The sequence below is a fragment of the Pan paniscus genome, chromosome 2 (assembly GCF_029289425.2).
Source record: "Pan paniscus chromosome 2, NHGRI_mPanPan1-v2.0_pri, whole genome shotgun sequence".
Classification (NCBI taxonomy): domain Eukaryota; kingdom Metazoa; phylum Chordata; class Mammalia; order Primates; family Hominidae; genus Pan; species Pan paniscus.
Genome location: NC_085926.1, coordinates 129,233,557 through 129,251,623, shown reverse-complemented (window position 1 = coordinate 129,251,623; position 18,067 = coordinate 129,233,557). Strand labels below are relative to the sequence as shown.

Here is an 18,067-nt window from a genome sequence, read left to right as displayed (position 1 = left end):
CATTAAAAGAAATCAAGGGGAGCCTTAATAATTTCAGACAGAGCAGATTTCAAAGCAAGGGAAGCTATGAGGGATAAATAAAGGCATTACATAGTAATAAAGGGGTCAATTCTCCAAGAAGTCAAAACAATCCTTAACACACATGTTCTTTAATGTGTATGTGTCTAACAACAGAGTGTCAAAATACATGAAGCAAAAACTGACAGCACTGAAAGGAAAAATAGATAAATCCACTATCATCATTGGAGACTTCCAAAATCCTTCTTTCAGAAATAGACAGATACAGCAGATAGAAAATCAGTAAGGACATAGTTGAACTTGACAATACCATTGATCAAAAGGATAAAACTGACATCTACAGACTACTTCATTCAACAGCAGCAGAATACAAATCTTCTCAAGCTCACATGTAATATTCACCGAGATAGACCATATTTAGGGCCATAAAAGACATAGACTTTTTTTAAAAACAGAAATCATACAATGTCTGCACTCAGACCACAGTGGAACTAAATTAGAAATCAATAACAGAATAACTAGAAAATCCCGAAACACATGGAGATTAAACAACACACTTCTAAATAACACATGGGTTAAAGAAGAAATCTCAAGATAAATTTTAACATATTTTGAACTAAATACAAATGAAAACACAACTTATCAAAATTTGTGGATATAGTGAAAGCAATGCTTAGGAAAAAATTTATAGCAGTGAATACATATATTAGAAAGGAAGAAAGATATAAAATCCATAATCTAAGTTTCTACCTTAGAAAAAGAAAAAGCAAATTTAATCAAAGTAAGCAGAAGGAAAGAAGTAAGAATTAGAGCGGAAATCAATGGAATTAAAAATGGGAAATCAATACAGAAAATCAAGAAGACCAAAAGCTGGTTCTTTGAAAAGATCAGTAAAATTGCTAAGCCACTAGACAGGCTGATTAAGAAAAAAAGAGAGAACACAAATTGCTAGTATCAGAAATGAAAGAGGGGACATCACTATAGATGTAAGAAACATTTACAAGATCATAAAACAATACTATGAGGGACTCTATGTCCACAAATTTGATAACTTAGATGAAATGCACCAATTCCTTGAAAGACACAAGTTGCTAAAACTTATACAAGAATAGACTATTTATTCAATAAATTGAATCAATAATTAATAACCTTCCACATCAGAAAGCACCAGGCCCAGATGGGTTCACTGTTGCTTCTACCAAACACTTAAGGAAGAAATTATAACAATTCCCTACAATCTCTTTCAGAGGATAGAAGCAGAAGGAATATTTCCTAACTCATTCTATGAGACCACCATCAACCTAAACCAAAATAAAAACCAAAACCAAAGATGTTATAAGAAAATTAAACTACAGACCAGTATTTTTCATAAACATGCACATAAAAAGTTTTAACAAAATATTTGCAAATAAAATCCAACAATATATAAAAAGAATTATACAACATGACCAAGTGGGATTTATCCCCTCTAAGTGAGGCTAGTTCAGTGTTCAAAAATCAATTAATGTAATTCATTACATCAATAGACTAAAAATAAAAATATCACATGATCATATAAATAGACACAAACAAAAGCTTTTGACAAAATACAACACCCATTCATGATAAAAATTCTCAGTAAACTAGGAATACAGGAAAAATTCCTCAACCTGATAAAGGATATCTACAAAAAACTTATAGTTAACATCATACTTAAGGGTGAGAAACTCAAAGCTTTTCCAACTAATGTCAGTTACAAGGCAAAAATGTTCTCTCTCACCACACTTTTTCAACATTGTACTGGAAGTTCTAGCTAATGCAACAAGATAAAAAAGGAAATAAATATATAAAGATTGGGAAAGAAGAAATAATGTTCTCCTTCAGTGATGACACGATTGTCTATGTAGAAAATTTTTAAAAATCGATAAAAAGACTGCTGGAACTAATAAGTGATTCTAGCTAGGTTGCAGGATACAAGGTTAATATACAAAGGTCAATCACTTTTCTATATATCAGCAATGAATAAGTGGAATTTGAAATTAAAAGCATAATACCGTTTATATCAGCACCCCCCCAAAATGAAACAGGTATAAATCTAACATAATATATACAAGATCTATATGAGGGAAATTATGAAGCTCTGATGAAATAAATCAAAGAAGAACTAAAAAAATGGAGAGAGATTTTATACTAATGGATAACAAGACTTATTATTGGCAAGATGTTAGTTCTATTAGCTGGACATAGTGGCACACCTCTGTAGTCTCAGCTACTTGGGAGCCTGAGGCAGAAGGATCACCTGAGCCCAGGAGTTTGAGGCTGCAGTGAGCTATCATCACACCACTGCACTCCAGCCTGGGCTATAGAGTGAGACTCTATCTCTAAAAAAAAAAAAAAAAAAAAAAAAAAAAAAAAAGATGTTAGTTCCTCCCAACTTCATCAATAGATGCAAAGCAATCCCAATAAAAATCCCAGCAAGTTACTTTGTGGATGTTGACAAACAGATTCCAAAGTTTATATGGAGAGGTAAAAAAGGTTTAGAATAGTCAACACAATTGAAAACAAAGTTTGAAAACTAACAATATCTGACATCAAGAGTTACCATAAAGGTGCAGTGATCAAGACAATGTAGTATTGGCAAAAGAATAGACAAATAGATCAATGAAACAGAACAGAAAGTCCAGAAATAGACCCACATAAATGTAGTCAATTGATCTTTGACAGATAACAAAAGGCAATGCAGTGAAACAAAGACAGTCTTTTCAATAAATGGTGCTGGAACAACTGTACATCCATATGCAAATAATTGAATCTCGGCACAGACCTTACACCCTTCACAAGAATTATCTCAAAATGGATCATAGACCTAAATGTAAAGTGCAAGACTATAAAACTCCTAGAAGATAACATAAAAGAAAACCTAGATTACCTTGAGTATGGCAATGACTTTTTAGATACAACAAAGGCATGATTTTTGAGAGCAAGAAATGATAATCTGGACCGCTCTGTGAAAGACAATGTCAAGAGAATGAGAAGACAAGCCACATACTGGGAGAAGATATTTGCAAAACACTTATCTGATAAGGGGCTATTATGCAAAATATACAAAGAACTCTTAAAACTCAACAATAAGATAACAAACAACCTAACTAAAAAATGGGCCTTAACAGGTACCTCACCAAAGAAAATATATAGATGGCAAGTAAGCATATGAAAAGATGTTCCATATCATATGTCATCAGGGAAATGCAAATTAAGACAATGAGATACTACTACATACTTATTAGAATGACTAAAATCTGGAACACTGACAACACCAAATGCTGACAAGGATGAGGAGCAACAGGAACTCTCACTCATTGCTGGAGGGAATGCAAAATGGTTCAGCCATTTTGGAAGACAGTTTGGAGGATTTCTTGTTTTATTTTGTTTTTTGTTTTTACAAAACTGCACATATTTTTACCACATGATTCTGTAATCACACTCCTTGGTATTTACCTAGAGGAGTTGAAAATATGTCCACAGAGAGAATTGAACATGGATGTTTATAGCAGCTTTATTTATAGTTGTCAAAACTTGGAAGCAACCAAGATGTCCTTCAGCAGATGAATGGATAAACTGTGGTATATCCAGACAATGGGATATTATACAATGCTAAAAAGAAATAACCTATTAAGCCATGAAAAGACATGAAGGAATCTTAAATATTACTAAGTGAAAGAAGCCAAACTGAAAAGGGGCACATACTATATCATTACAACTATATGACATTCCGGAAAAGGCAAAACTGTGGAGACAGTAAAAAGATGAGTGGTTGCCAGGGGTTGGGAGGGATGACTAAGCAGAGTACAGAGTATTTTTAGGGTAGTGAAACTATTCTGTATGATACTATAATGATGGATACATGACATTATACATTGGTTGAAACCCATAGAATGTACAACACCAACAGTGAGCCTTAAAGTTAACTGTAGACTTTGGGTGATTATGCTGTATGAATGCAGGTTCATCAGTTGCAACAAATGTACCATCTTGGTGCAGGACATTGATAATGGGGAGGTTATGCATGTGTGGGGGCAAGAGATATATGGGAAATCTCTGTATCTTCCTCTCAATTTTGCTGTGAACCTAAAACTAAAGACACCTTTTAAAAAAAGAAAGGGAAGATCTTGATTTTTCCAGTAAGCAGTTATCTGATCTTACAGAGTTTGGCATACTAGTAGAAATCTAGGTGCATGGTTGAAAGCTGTCTCAAGCCTCCTGCATCAAGTGCTGGGTGGGGTCACAGAGAGTCTGGCAGCATGACAGCAGCAGGGGCCATCCCTGGGCCTAGAACACTAATTGACAATTGTCTAGTCAACAATGACTTTGGCAAGAGACAAAGGAGACAGAACCCCTGACCTGGGTAGCAGCCTGGGCTTATGTAAGCTGCATTCTCCCTGCTTCTCTCAAGTCTCAGCTAGTTCACTGATTTTCACCATGGTGAACATCACAATTTCTTGAGATCAGAACATTGCTGCTGACAAAATACAGTGCAAAATAATTCTGCCTTCTTTTCTCTTACGAGCTGATACAACAGCAGAGGCACTCCTGCTATGTCTGAAATTCCTCTTTCCTCTCATTTTTGACCTGACACTGGTGAGGGTGCACACATTTTGATGTAAGTCAGGACCACACATTAGCTCAGTTTCCTGCCCATGCTGCCAGGCATCAAGGGTAAGTCTATGACCAAGAACTGTAACAGGGCTCTGCCCAATAGTGTAATTAACAGTGCAAAACAGAGGCTGAGCCATTTCTGACTTGCATGGGAAAATACATTTCAGTGTCTCATAATTATTTGTCTGTTCAGAGACCTGGATAATGAGTTGGCTTTCTTCAGACCTCCTGGAAAACTCACTCAGTTGTCTGCTTCAATCAAAGGCCCTGTGTTTTAACTGCTGGTGTCAAGAATTTGGACACTTTGACTTGCAGAGATAATGTTAAGAAATCAGAGTTCTGTCTCCATCTTTGGATGACAGGTAAGGCAAAGATGGGCCTGCTTTTTCCCATTTCTCCAAGCTGTGTTGCACCATGACAGTGAAGTCAGTAGCACTGGGTTTGTCTTATCAAGAACCTCTGGGTGATAACAGACCATCCTGAGAATAATCTGTGTGAAAGTCAGGTGTGCCCTGGACCAGTTGTTGCTGAGATACAAGCTGTGGTGCTGCTGGCAGGTCTGGAACTGTACACCACCTAGAACCTGAGACCTAGGCACAGGAGTGGACAAAAATTTCTAATGGGAGAGCATAAGGCTTGTCCTCCTTATCTGTCACGGGTGACACTAAGCAAAAAAGGTTACAAACCAAATCCCGTCAGTCACCTCTGTTCTACAGGTGGAGATACTTTGGAAGGCATTTGATGCTACTGCCATGGTCTGTGCAAGTGCCTTCCAAACACTCATACCTATCCCTCATGACCAAGGGAGAAAAGGGCCTGTAAGAAAGTCCTTCCACCACAGATAATAAAAACACCTTATGTTATAGACTGAACTGTGTAGCCCCCAAATTCATATGTTGAAGTCCTAACTCCCATTACCTCTGAATATTTGTATATTTGTAGACCAGGGCTTGAAAGAGGTGATTAAGTTAAAACAAAGCTGTTATTGTGGGCCCTAATCTAATCTGACTGGTGCCCTTATAAGAAGAAATTTGAACTCACAGAGACACCAGGGATGTGGGTCCACACAGAAAAAAGGACATATGAGAACACTGAAAGAAGACAGCCATCTGTAAGCTAAGGAGAGAGCCCTGAGGAGAAACCAAACCTGCTGGCACCTTGATCTTGGACTTCCAGCCTTCAAAACTGTCAGAAAATACATTTCTGTTGTTTAAGCAACTTGGTTATGGTACTTTGTTATGGCAACCCTAGCAGACTAATACATCTGATTTTTCTGATGAGTTCTGATGAGTAGCTTTAATCTGGGAGGGGAAAGGAACGTTTTTAATCTCCGTTTTATAGTTCTGCAATTTATTTATTACTATCTACCCTTGCATTTCACAAAGCATTTGAGGGAGCCTAAAAGAACATATATTATACTATACAAAACATTAAACTAACTAGTTGAAATTAGGGTAGAGGAAAAATAAAGTCAGGAAAGTCATAATCTAAGAGTAAGATTAACACAGAAATGCATACCATATAGGCGGGGCGTGGTGGCTCATGCCTGTAATCCCAGCACTTTGGGAGGCCAAGGCGGGCGGATCACCTGAGGTCGGGAGTTCGAGACCAGTCAGACCTACATGGAGAAACCCCATCTCTACTAAAAATACAAAATTAGCCAGGCACGGTGGTGCATGCCTATAATCCTAGCTACTCTGGAGGCTGAGGCAGGAGAATCGCTTGAACCTGGGAAGCAGAGGCTGTGGTGAGCCTAGATCACCCCATTGCACTCCAGCCTGGGCAACAAGAGTGAAACTCTGTCTCAAAAAAAAAAAAAGGAAGGAAAGAAAAGAAAGAAAGAAAAGAAAGAAAGAAAGAAAGAAAGAAAGAAAGAAAGAAAGAAAGAAAGAAAGAAAGAAAGAAATGCATACCATATAATCTTCGAAGACAGAGGTAAATTTGATTCTATGATTCCTAGTGGCCAAAGCAGAAAAGATGATCAGTATGCTCACCAACTCAAACCCTAGGATTAAAAACAAACCTGCTACTCAGGAAAAACAGCTTCCCAGATACTAAGGCAGCAGAGAAAGAGAACATTGCAATGTGGAGGAGGAAGACCTGAAAACATGGCATGATACAGAAGGTGACAATATCTCTTGTCATATCCTTAATTGAAATCAACAGCATGAAATCAGAACACACTCAGGACAAACAACTGGGAGTGAGAGCAAGTGGGCAGAGGAGACCTCTCTCCCCTTAAATGTCATGGTCATGAAATGGGTGGATCCAGTAGTAAGATTTACAAGATGGGGAGAAATTGGTGGTGGTCATATCTTTCCAGCAAACCTTTATGAATATGAATTTTTGCCACCAGGTTTTTTATGAATATTGGACAGCAAAGAACTCATGATAGTTTCTATGGCAGGAACATGGAATGCATGTAAATCTATATCATGTCCAGAGAAAGGGATACCCCTGGGATGAAGTGGAGAATGTTAAGGCAAACCAAAATCTCAGCCTTCCTTACATAATATTACTGGTATAATAGTGTTCTCCAAGGGCTGAGATGCCACGAGGAAGCACAAATCAGAATGCTCTGGAGTTAGACCAAGGTGGGCTGGCTCAGCTTGGCATCTGGAGGGTTGAAGGACTTGTGGCAAGTAGGTCAAATCCACAGCCTTTCCCATGTTGATAGAGGGAGGATAGCATTTCTGAGATACTCTTATAATTCAGATATCCCCTGGGCCTTAAAAATCTTAGATAGAAGTAGGCTTGAAACAAAGATCTTTGGCAGGGCGCAGTGGCTCACTCCTGTAATCCCACCACTTTGGGAGGCCGAGGCAGGTGGATCACCTGAGGTCAGGAGTTCGAGACCAGCCTGGCCAACATGGCGAAACCCCATCTCTACTAAAAATGTAAAAATTAGCCAGACGTGGTGGCACATGCCTGTAATCCCAGCTACTCAGGAGGCTGAGGTGGGAGGATTGCTTGAACCCAGGAGGCGGAGGTTGCAGTGAGCTGAGATCGCACCACTGCACCCCAGCCCGGGCGACAGAGTGAGACCCTGTCTGAAAACAAACAAACAAACAAAGAAACATCTTTGGACCATCCTTGAAACAGATAAAGTGGGCCATGGGTCCCATTCCCATGATACACCCTTACCTCTTGTTCTGGAGGCAGGGATCTCTGTGTCTGCTGAACAATCCTTGGCTGCACCAAAGAGTATGCCTGCTCCTATGAGATTACCTTTCCCTGCAGTCCAGCTTCCATGGGCACAGATGGACAGAAAAAAACTGCTATTTCATATGGAGTGGGCAATACTAGGGCTCTAATATTCTTCCAGTTTTTCTAAGGTTTCGCCCATTATTCTGCACCTGACTCTACCCAGAGTGCTTCTGGCTGCTCTGTTTGTGCATTCATGTTGCACAAGGGTGACTTACCTGCATGTGCCCCTCACACCCCGAGGGGCTTAATGAAGGACAGGTGCAACTCCTTGATTCTACCACCACCTTATCAAGAATCCAAAATAATCTCTTTGTAAATTTTTTTTGTCAATATCTTCATACCATACTGTCAGAGTAAACTTGCCTCCTTTCTGAGATCCCAGGCATTGGAAGCCCAGATATGGCAGTTTATTCTGAGAATTGAAAGGTTCATGTTGCATGCTTTCTTTTTCTAATTTGGCAATTTGAAAACTATTAGGCAAAACTCAATGATACAGAAATAAAAACAAAACTTCCTGCTTAGCCTGTAGTACCTGGTGGTGTTTAGGGTTTTCAACACTGAATAATATAATATAGATATTTCAAAATACTATAGGAACAGCTGTATCCATTTATTTAATTTTATCATAAAACATGCTTAATTGTTTAAAAATATCTAGCCCTCAGCTGGGAAAAGTACACTTTACTACAATTCAGGCATGGTCATAATGGAAATCAAATACATGTAACATAGTTTACTTACAGCTCTAAGAAGAAAAAAGAAACATGAACAAGAAAGAGTAAACAGGAGCTACTAGGAACACTGAAGAAGCCTTGGCACTATGAACATAAATACTGCCCAAGAAGTCCTTGAACTCTGCTCCCACATGCCCGCTACACCCCAACCCTGGCCATCTGTTTTGCAGTTGATAATAGCTAATGGGTCTGCTTTAGGATTGTTTGCTTGGAAGCGGATTTCAAATTTGTGTAGTGAAAAAACTAATAGAACAAATATTTTCATAGTCAATGAGACACTAACTCATAAAGTCAGGGCCTGCAGAATGGCAATTGAAGTGGCCAAGAAAGAGGGGTAGAAGGGATGGTATTTATTGGGTGACCACTTAATACACAATATAGTGCTATTTTTAATTATTCCTCCATTGTACAGGTGAAGAAACTGAGGCTCTGAGAAGTAAAGGGACTTGTCTAAGACCACAGAGTAAAAGTAGCCAAGTTGCAAACCCAGATTGTTCAGGTCCTAAAATCCACATTGTTCTCATTATAGCGATTTATCTCTCTGATGCTTCCCATCATTACTGAAATGGAGCAAATGGAATTAGGGTACAAATGTGTTAAGCATCAGCTGGCACAGACATGCGTGCACACACACGGAAATTATTTATTTAGAAAACAATAGGCAAGGATGACTTTTGTGAAGAAAGATGAAAGCCTGAGGACATAGTTATTAGTAAAGAAGCAGAAGAATGACTCAGGTGCCCGCATGAGAAAAGTTTGTTTTGCTCCTGAGAAACGTGGGAAAGCGAGAGATGCCAGAAAACTGGAATGGAGCGGGGGATGAAGACTGTTTTTCAAAATAGAGAAGTTTTATTCTCCACCTACTTGGAGTGCCCTTGGGAGACAGATTTCAGCCATCAGCCCTCTTGAAGAATTGCCCTCAGCTGAGCTCAGCTCAAGAACTGCCTCATCAGGGCTCATGCCCTTCCTGCATTCCTGCAGTGAGTGACTGGTAGATGTAGGGCTCTTGAGCTCAGCCCCCTCAATGAACTCTGCAAGGCCATCCCAACTTCAGTGCACCCTGTGCTGTTGACCAGGCCTTGCTGAGATGGTACCACAGCCCACCTTCTCTCTCTACCCACTCCTGTTTCCTTCCTTGCCCCTGTATAAATGGATCCAGAGAGCTGGCCATCCCCAGAAACCTTTCCACATGAAAATCATCTCAGAGCCTCCTTTCCAATGGGCCCACCTGCTAAAGAGCATTTTTAAAGAACAGGGATGCCTAATGATTAGTTTGAAGTTGCTTATGTCTTTGTGACATGAGGCTTTTATTGCTAGCTTTCAAATTTTCAAAAAAGTCAAGTGTACTCACAGAAGATTTGGGTGAATAGGAGTACATTATTCAGGGTTCTCTAGAGGGACAGAACTAATAGGATAGATGTATATATGAAAGGGAGTTTATTAAGGAGTATTGACTTACACAGTCACAAGGTGAAGTTCCACAATAGGCCATCTGGAGCCAGGAAGCCAGTTCGAGTCATAAAATCTCAAAAGTAGGGAGGGCAACAGTGCAGCCTTCAGTCTGTGGCCGAAGGCTTGAGAGCCCCTGGCAAACCACTTGTGTAAGTCCAAGAGTCCAAGAGCTGAAGAACTTGGAGTCTGATGGGCAGGAAGCATCCAGTATGGGAGAAAGATGAAGGTCAGAAGACTCAGCCAGTCTAGTCCTTCCACGTTCTTCTGCCTGCTTTTATTCTAGCTGTGCTGGCAGCTGATTAGATAGTGCCCACCCAGATTGAGGGTAGGTCTGCTTCTCCCAGTCCACTGACTCAAATATTAATCTCCTTTGGCAACACCCTCACAGACACACCCTTGACTGGATTTGCATCCTTCAATCCAATAAAGTTGACACTCACTTAACCATCACAGGGAGTATTGGGGAAAATGAATTAAAAGCCTAGATTTTTCACTCTGCATCAATATGGGTCAGAATGGGGACAACAGAGACAGAAGCCCAGAGGATGAGATCATCAGAGCACCCAAGAGTCTGTAGAAGTCTTAGGAAAGGCTTTGAGCTACCACAGGGCATGTCCTAAGGGCTTAAGTCAAAGTTGCCTAGACCTGGAGAGGCAGGGACAAGCTGGCTGACATCTGGGCTACAGTTATGCTAGTGAACCTCCGCTTCAGAGAAAGATGATAAGTCATTCCTGGAGCAGGGAAACAAATACAACAGGTCAATTTCAGGGAGAAGTGCATGAATCTGCTCACTCCTTTATAAGAGATGGGCCTCCTCCTCTGAACTTCCAGAGTGCTGGCTCCACTCCAGTGGCTCCTGGCATTTGCCCTCAGTCTTGTAAATCACACTTACAGGTGTCCGGTTTCCCTAGCTAGGTGGTAAGGTGTCTTTTTGTTCTATGCCCCAAAGCACAATGCCTCACACCTAACAGACTTTCAAGAAGAATTCAATTAATTGCTTCCAGGCCTTGAGACAGCTGAGTAAGAGGTCTGACAGGCTCTTTAAAGGATCTCTTAAAACCGACATATAAATTTAGAACCACTACTCTTTGGGTAAGGAACCCTTATTTGCTGATTACCAAGCTTTTGTTACGTACAAACTTTTGTTGTTTTGAAATTGAAATGCTGATTTCAATCAGCAGTTTCTTCAGAAACACTGCCGGATACTGACCTTTTATTTTAAAAAGGGAATGTTGGAGGTACAACTAGCACTTTTTCAATGAGATTTGGAAAAGGAATGAGAAAAGAACCATCACTGCATCTGTTTCTCCCTTAAAGGGTTACTTCAATCAGTGAAACAGAACGAGCTTTGTTCATAAAGCACTTGGAAATCTTGAAATAGTAAAATAGTACATTCTAGTGATACACACACACACACAAACACAGTAATAGCCTGAGCTCAGAGAATGAGATGCTGTCAAAATACAAATACCAATACCTGCCAATTCAGAAAAGCATGTGAAAGGGCATAAAATATGACAGCAGACAGACCAACCCTAGAAGCCAGCTTTGGTCTTGGGTGTTTAACTTAACCTCTTTGAATCACAGCTTCTGCATCTCTAAGGTGAGTTGGTTTGTACTTATGGCTACCAAATGAAAACAAATAGGTTCCAGAGCATGATGCCAGGTACATAAAAGGCCTGTGGTAATTAAGAGGCTTCTTTAGAGTTCCTGATGAGATCTAGACTTTAGCATCACTCAGCTCCCACTGTTCCCATCTCATCTTGGCAGTACTTTCCAGCTCTAGTTTTAGAATTAACTACACTTCTATTTGAAGTGTAGCCTTGCCACTTACTAGCTATATGGCAATGGGAGGGTTTCTTCACCTCTTGAAATACAAACTCTTTACCTATAAAATGGAGAATCCTCCGCACCTCACAGGTATATGGTGAGAACTTCAGGAAACAGAAGGTGTCTGGCTTAGCACACTCCCTGGCACAAAGGAGGCATGCATTGAAAGTTAGTTTCCCGCCATATAAACATTGCTATGGCTTTGGTCCAGTTCAAAAACTGAGCTGGTACGATTATAAACTTCATGTTACTACCCCATCTTAGGAACATTTTTAGCAAGTGCTTAATGTCTCACCATCATTTTTACAAGTGATTGCTACTGTACCATGAGCTATATATCAGGTTAACAAGAAGGACAGTAAAGATCATGGAATTCTCATGTTCTGTTTAGATCTTCCTGTCAAGATCTTCCTGTGATTGAAAGTGAAAGAGAAATTTCAAGAACTTGTGAACCGGCTATCTGAGACTGAATCAGTTATGAGGTCTGACCTCACTGTTATTTATAGAAAATCCCTGTGCCTTCTGCAGCCTCTAAATAGTTGACTTCAGCCCTCACGGCAGCACTATACCAGGGCTGTGCTCTGACCTGGGGAGGAGAACAGGCATCTATGACACAGATGCAAAAATACAGAAACCTGTTTTGAGCATCAGCAGTGGCATGCACTGTGGTAGCCATTCAATATACCAGGGCATGAGACAGTTCTATGAAGATCACCTTACCCCTCATCTTCCTCTATAAATACTATAAACACAATGTCCACATATAGGAGAAGCAATGCCCACTTGGGCATGATGTGCATGTCACTACATTGATCTCTATGGCATTAATAACGCCAGACTAATGTCTGATCTCTAGGCATTAATAATCTAAAACTGATGACACCAAAATCAGCAGCCCTGGAAAGGTGATTCCTCCTAGATATTAGAGATTTAGAACACCACAAACCCCTACTCCTCATTAAGATAATTTAAACAAAAATCTCTGGCTAAATAGCTAAATGAGAAAAAAAAGTATCGCTTTTATTAATCTTTGCAAGCAACACCATTTGACTCCCAGTAAGCAAGGTTTCTGGAAAGCTGTGTTGGATATCTCAGCTGAAACCTGAGGCTAAAAGTGGTTTCTTCCCTTCCACTCCAAATTTAGATGTGGGGACATTTTGTGTACTTTAATCTCAAGTGTGTTTGCTGTAAGACATGAAAATATAGCTTCCTAAATTCCAAAAATATACCAAAAGCAAGTAAAATAGACCACACAATGAAATACATTTATAAAAGACAAAAGTAGATATACAATAGATGGATGGATGGATAGATAGATAGGCAGACAGACAGACAGACAGAATAAACTCCAGAAGTTTGGTAACGTACTTTGTGGGGAAACATCACTCTCATACATTGCTGGTGGGAATGCAAAGTGGCATTTGGAAATACCTACCAAAATTATGTATGCATTTATTCTCTAACTAAGCAATCTCACTTCTAGAAATCTATCTCAAAGATACATTGGCAATAAAACAAACAAAAAAACCCTGAATGTGCAAGGCTATTAATGACAGCACTATTCGTACTAGCGAAAGATTGCAAATACTCGTATGACTGTCATTAGGTTACAGGTTGAATAAATAATAGTACATCTACACAGAGGAGAACTTGGAAGCTGTAAAAAGAAGTGAAGAATATTGCCATATACTACTGTGCTCCAGCATATATTACTAAATAAAGGAGACAAAATGTATATAATATGTTACCAATTTCTTAAGCAGTAGGAGAGAGATTCATTTATCTGAATATATTTTTAAATGAAAGGATGAACCCTAAAATTTTTAAACATAGAAGGGAGGAAATAGGGCAAGGGATCAAGGATAGAAGCTAGTCTTCATTAAATATGGCTTTTAATAGATCTGACTTTGGACCCATGGAAACATGTTACATAATTAACAAAAGTATTAAAACAAAAACAGTTTCAAAAAATGTGAAGCAAAAGAAATCAATAAACCTGTGTATACCCACACATACAGTGTGATTTAGCTGAGTGTAGACCAGCACGTGCATGTGAGGAGATTACTGAGCTGAGAGAGAGAAGGACACGAGAGGATGAGAGAGAATAGTACTTGGGGCTCACATTGGGCCATGAATAGTGCCTCTTCAGACCTTCATACTTGCCAAACTGGTAAACCTGGTCATTCATCAGCCATTGCATAGAGAACCCAGAAGGGTCTTGCTGCAGTAATGGGAAATAACCAGCTGTAGCCTAAATGCTGCCCTGGTCCCACATAACAAAGCTCAAAAGTAAAAACCAAAAGTATCAAACTGCTTCCAAGCAACTAAAACAAAGATCCAGGCTATTTATTGGAATACAAAATTATCCAACACCCACACAGGGTGAGTTTTAACTCACAATGTCAAAGACATCAAAATAATTAGTATAACTGTACTCTACTTGTTAAATAGAGGAAATATTGAACATGTTAAACAGAGACAAGAAAGATGTAACAAAAAGACTCAAACCAAACTTCTAGAGATGAAAACTTAATGTCTAAGATGAAGAATACCTGAATGTTCCAGTCAATTTTGCTATGAATCTCAAACTGCTTATAATGTCTATTTATAAACATACACTGAATGAGATTAACAGTAGATTAGACATTGCAGAAGAAAAGATTAATAAATTTTAAGACATAGCAAAAGAAACTATCCAAAATGACAGACAGAGAGGGAAAAAAAGCCTTAAAAAAAGAGCATAGCACCAGTAAGCTGTGGGACAACTTCAAATAGCCTACTATATGTGTAATTGCAGTTCCTAAAGTGGAGAACACGTATCCCTACAAAGATTATTTTTTTCCTGTGCTCACTGCATGAATTGGCAATGCAAAGGTGATTCAGAGAATGTCACCAGAAAATGATGCCATCCCTGTCATTAAACTGTTTCTTAGGGCCCAGATGTTTTTCAGGTCCCTGACTTCCAATTGGAAAAGTGGGCTCAGAAGATCCCCCAGATTCTCAGGCCTTTTCCATTATTGAGCTTTTTAGTGAGGTGGATCTGATCCCTAGAAATCTCAATAGAGCAAGACGAAGGAGACTCCCTCTACTCACACTGTTTCCAGGAACTAAGGCCTCCCAGCCATTGCAAAAAGCTGACAAGTCTGACAGGGAAACCAGCAGTTCAGCCTCAAAATTTTCTGGGTAGCAAGTTTCTCTAACAGCAGACTCTTACTGGGGACAGAAACCTTCGGGACAGCTGCTAGTGAGGTGCCTGTGACTTTAATGCCAGACCTGAGTCTCCTTGTGACAGTTCTGTGGAGAATGAAGTTATTCAAAATTGCAAGGCTCTAGCATATGACTGTGCATAGATCTAGATCCATATTCATAACTAACTATCCAGTTACAATGGGGGTCTATGATGCTAAGTGATGATTTCACTAATATGACATTATAAAAAGGAAAAACTATAGAGACAGAAAGTAGACCATGGTTGGGAGGTACAGGGTATGGTGGGAGGAGCTGACTACAAAGGGGGAGCACGGGGAATTTTCGGGGACAGAGAACTGTTCTATAATAATCTTGATTGTGCTGATAATTATATGAGTATTTGCACTTGTCAACACTGATAGAACTGTTTACTAAAAAGAGTGAATCTTATTGTATACAAATCAAAATTTATAGAACTATATATAAAAAGAGGTGAGTTTTGCTGCATGTAAATTATATACTCCTTATTAAAATAAATGGAAAATAAGTGAATTTATTTTATTTTTTGAGACCGAGTTTCACTCTTGTTGCCAAGTCTGGAGTGCAATGGTGTGATCTCAGCTCACTGCAACCTGTCTCCTGGGTTCAAGTGATTCTCCTGTCTCACCCTCCCTAGTAGCTGGGATTACAGACGTGTGCCACCATGCCCGGCTAATTTTTGTATTTTTAGTAATTTAGGCTGGTCTCAAACTCCTGACCTCAGGTGATCAATCTTCCTCGGTCTCTCAAAGTGCTGGGATTACAGGTGTGAGCTGCCACTCCCAGCATAAGTAAATTTTTAAAAGTCAAAAATATTAGGGCCTTAAAACATAAATATATTAATATATTTTATATAATATTTGATTTTTATTAAGACTGATTCCAACTCACATTCTGGTAACAAATGTCTCAAACTTTAATGTGTATATGAATTTCCAAATAGTTTAAAATTCAGATTCTGATTCAGGAGGGATGAGGCCAGAGAGTTTGCATTTCTCACGGGTTTCCAGATGATGTCCCTGGTGCAGGTCAGGGACCACACTCTAAGTAGTAAGGCACAGGACACCAGTGGTCTTACCTGATGTATAAAGCTGAGGCCAAGAGGATAATTCATTTAGACAGAGCAGGCCCTTCGTGTACATTGCCTTGGCCTCTGTGAGTTAAAGGACCAGTCTTAGTCACAGTGTGCCCCTTGCCCTCCTCAGAGCTGAAAGCTGACGAGCCGTCATTCCGCAGGTCTCCTTTTTGGCTTCTAGTGGGAGCATGGAGCCAGGCCTGGAATTTAATCTGGCTTGAGGTGTAAAAAAACAAAAACAAAAACAAAAACAAAAAACTTTTTTGAACAGAAACCCTTTCCTGACAGCAGAAGTTTCAGGAGGACCATGGAGCCACAAAGGCCCACTTATCCACCCGTTCACCCATCCATCCACCTACCTATCCATCAATTCATCTATCCATTCATCATTTATCTATCCATACATGAATAGCAACCACTCTTCAAATGTACATGGAAATTCCTCAGTCAGAAAAGAAGTCAACACTGACTTCTTGTCATTTTGCCAACCTTCCAATGACTTTGAGCAGTACCACCTAATAACTTCTGAGAGCTGGTGTTGTCTGTGCACCAGTAGGGGAGTTTCATTTATGGAGTAGTCTCCCTGCAAGAGTGAGAAGTGGCTGTGGCCAGAAGTCAGTTGGAGAATGGCAAATGTCTGGAATTTATAAAAACAACTTCATGGCATTTTCTCAGAGAATTGGCACTAGCACTTTTCGCATGCTAAAAAGATACTACATGCATGTCTTAACAAACAGCTGCTTCACTTACCAATGCCCTCAGGTATAAAACATCACAAACACATGTCAACACCTTCAGACACTTGGCTTGGGGATTTTCAAAGTGAAGCAACCACACATATATTGAGAGTCTAAGTTGTTAACATTTACTGAGCACTTACTATGTGCCATAAACTATTCTTAGTGCATTTCATACATTATCTCAACTCACCCTAACAACAACTCTATGAGGCAAAAATCATTATTAGTCCCACTTCACAGATGAGAAATCTGAGGCCCAAAGAGTTTGGTTAACTTGTCCAAGGACACATATTAGTCAGTGGCAAGGAGGGATATAAATCCCAGCAGCTTGCCCCCTGCATCTTCCCTTCTGACCACTGTGATAGGGTATACTCTATGCCTGACATTGCATATATTAATACTTACAAAGCCCCAGGGCCCCCAGTTTAGAGAACTTGGAGAAGGATGGCAGCATGATCACCAGGTGTGTTGCCACCCAACTTCTTCATAGAGGAGATGACAAAGTCATTTGCCTGATATCTTTAAACTGTCACACACTAAGTAAGCCTTCAGGCACTACTTACTGAGCTGGAAGGTTCTTTCTTAACTAGATCTTGCCTTTGCTTATGTAACAATGGGGAAGGCTGTGGAGGGGGCAGATGTGGTAGGGAAATTTAGGAGTTCAGTTTTGGAAACCCTGAGCTTGAGATGCCTAATGGACATCCAAGGGAAAGTGTCAAAGAGCAGATTAAAATTCACATATTTATTTAAATACTTACGGATATAACATATGATGAATAGGACTTCCTTAAAAGTAACATGTGAGAACAGGTGGAAGTATAGAAAAACAAGATTGGTCATGGGTGATAACTGTTGAACTGGTTGGGTTGATTAGTCTACAGAAAAATTATACTACTCTGACTACTTTTATATGTGGCTGAAACTTCCTATAATTAAATGTTTAAAAGTTCAGGACACACAATATTTCTTATGTAGGCTACCACCAAAAGTGTATAACCTGAAGCTCATAATGAGGAAACAACAGACAAACCCACAGTAAGAGATATCTTACAAAACAACTGGCCTGCACTCTTCAAAAATGTCAGTGTCATGAAAGATGAAGAATGACTAAGGAACCATTCTAGAGTAAATACACCAAAGAGACATAG

General features: G+C 39.5%; 1 protein-coding gene across 42 annotated transcripts in view; it reads right to left on the bottom strand.

Moving 5' to 3' along the window:
- The window catches only part of NEK11 (NIMA related kinase 11), a 328,327-nt gene that overhangs the window by 60,170 nt on the left and 250,090 nt on the right, over positions 1-18,067 (bottom strand). The window contains exon 19 of one of the 42 annotated variants that reach the window (XM_055110450.2): positions 15,334-16,391. The exons of the other annotated variants lie outside the window; for them this stretch is intronic. Within the exon in view, the coding sequence (XP_054966425.1) occupies positions 16,283-16,391 (109 nt within the window). The 3' untranslated portion in view covers positions 15,334-16,282. Of the gene's footprint in view, positions 1-15,333; positions 16,392-18,067 lie in introns of those variants that run through there. 42 annotated transcript variants of the gene reach the window in all.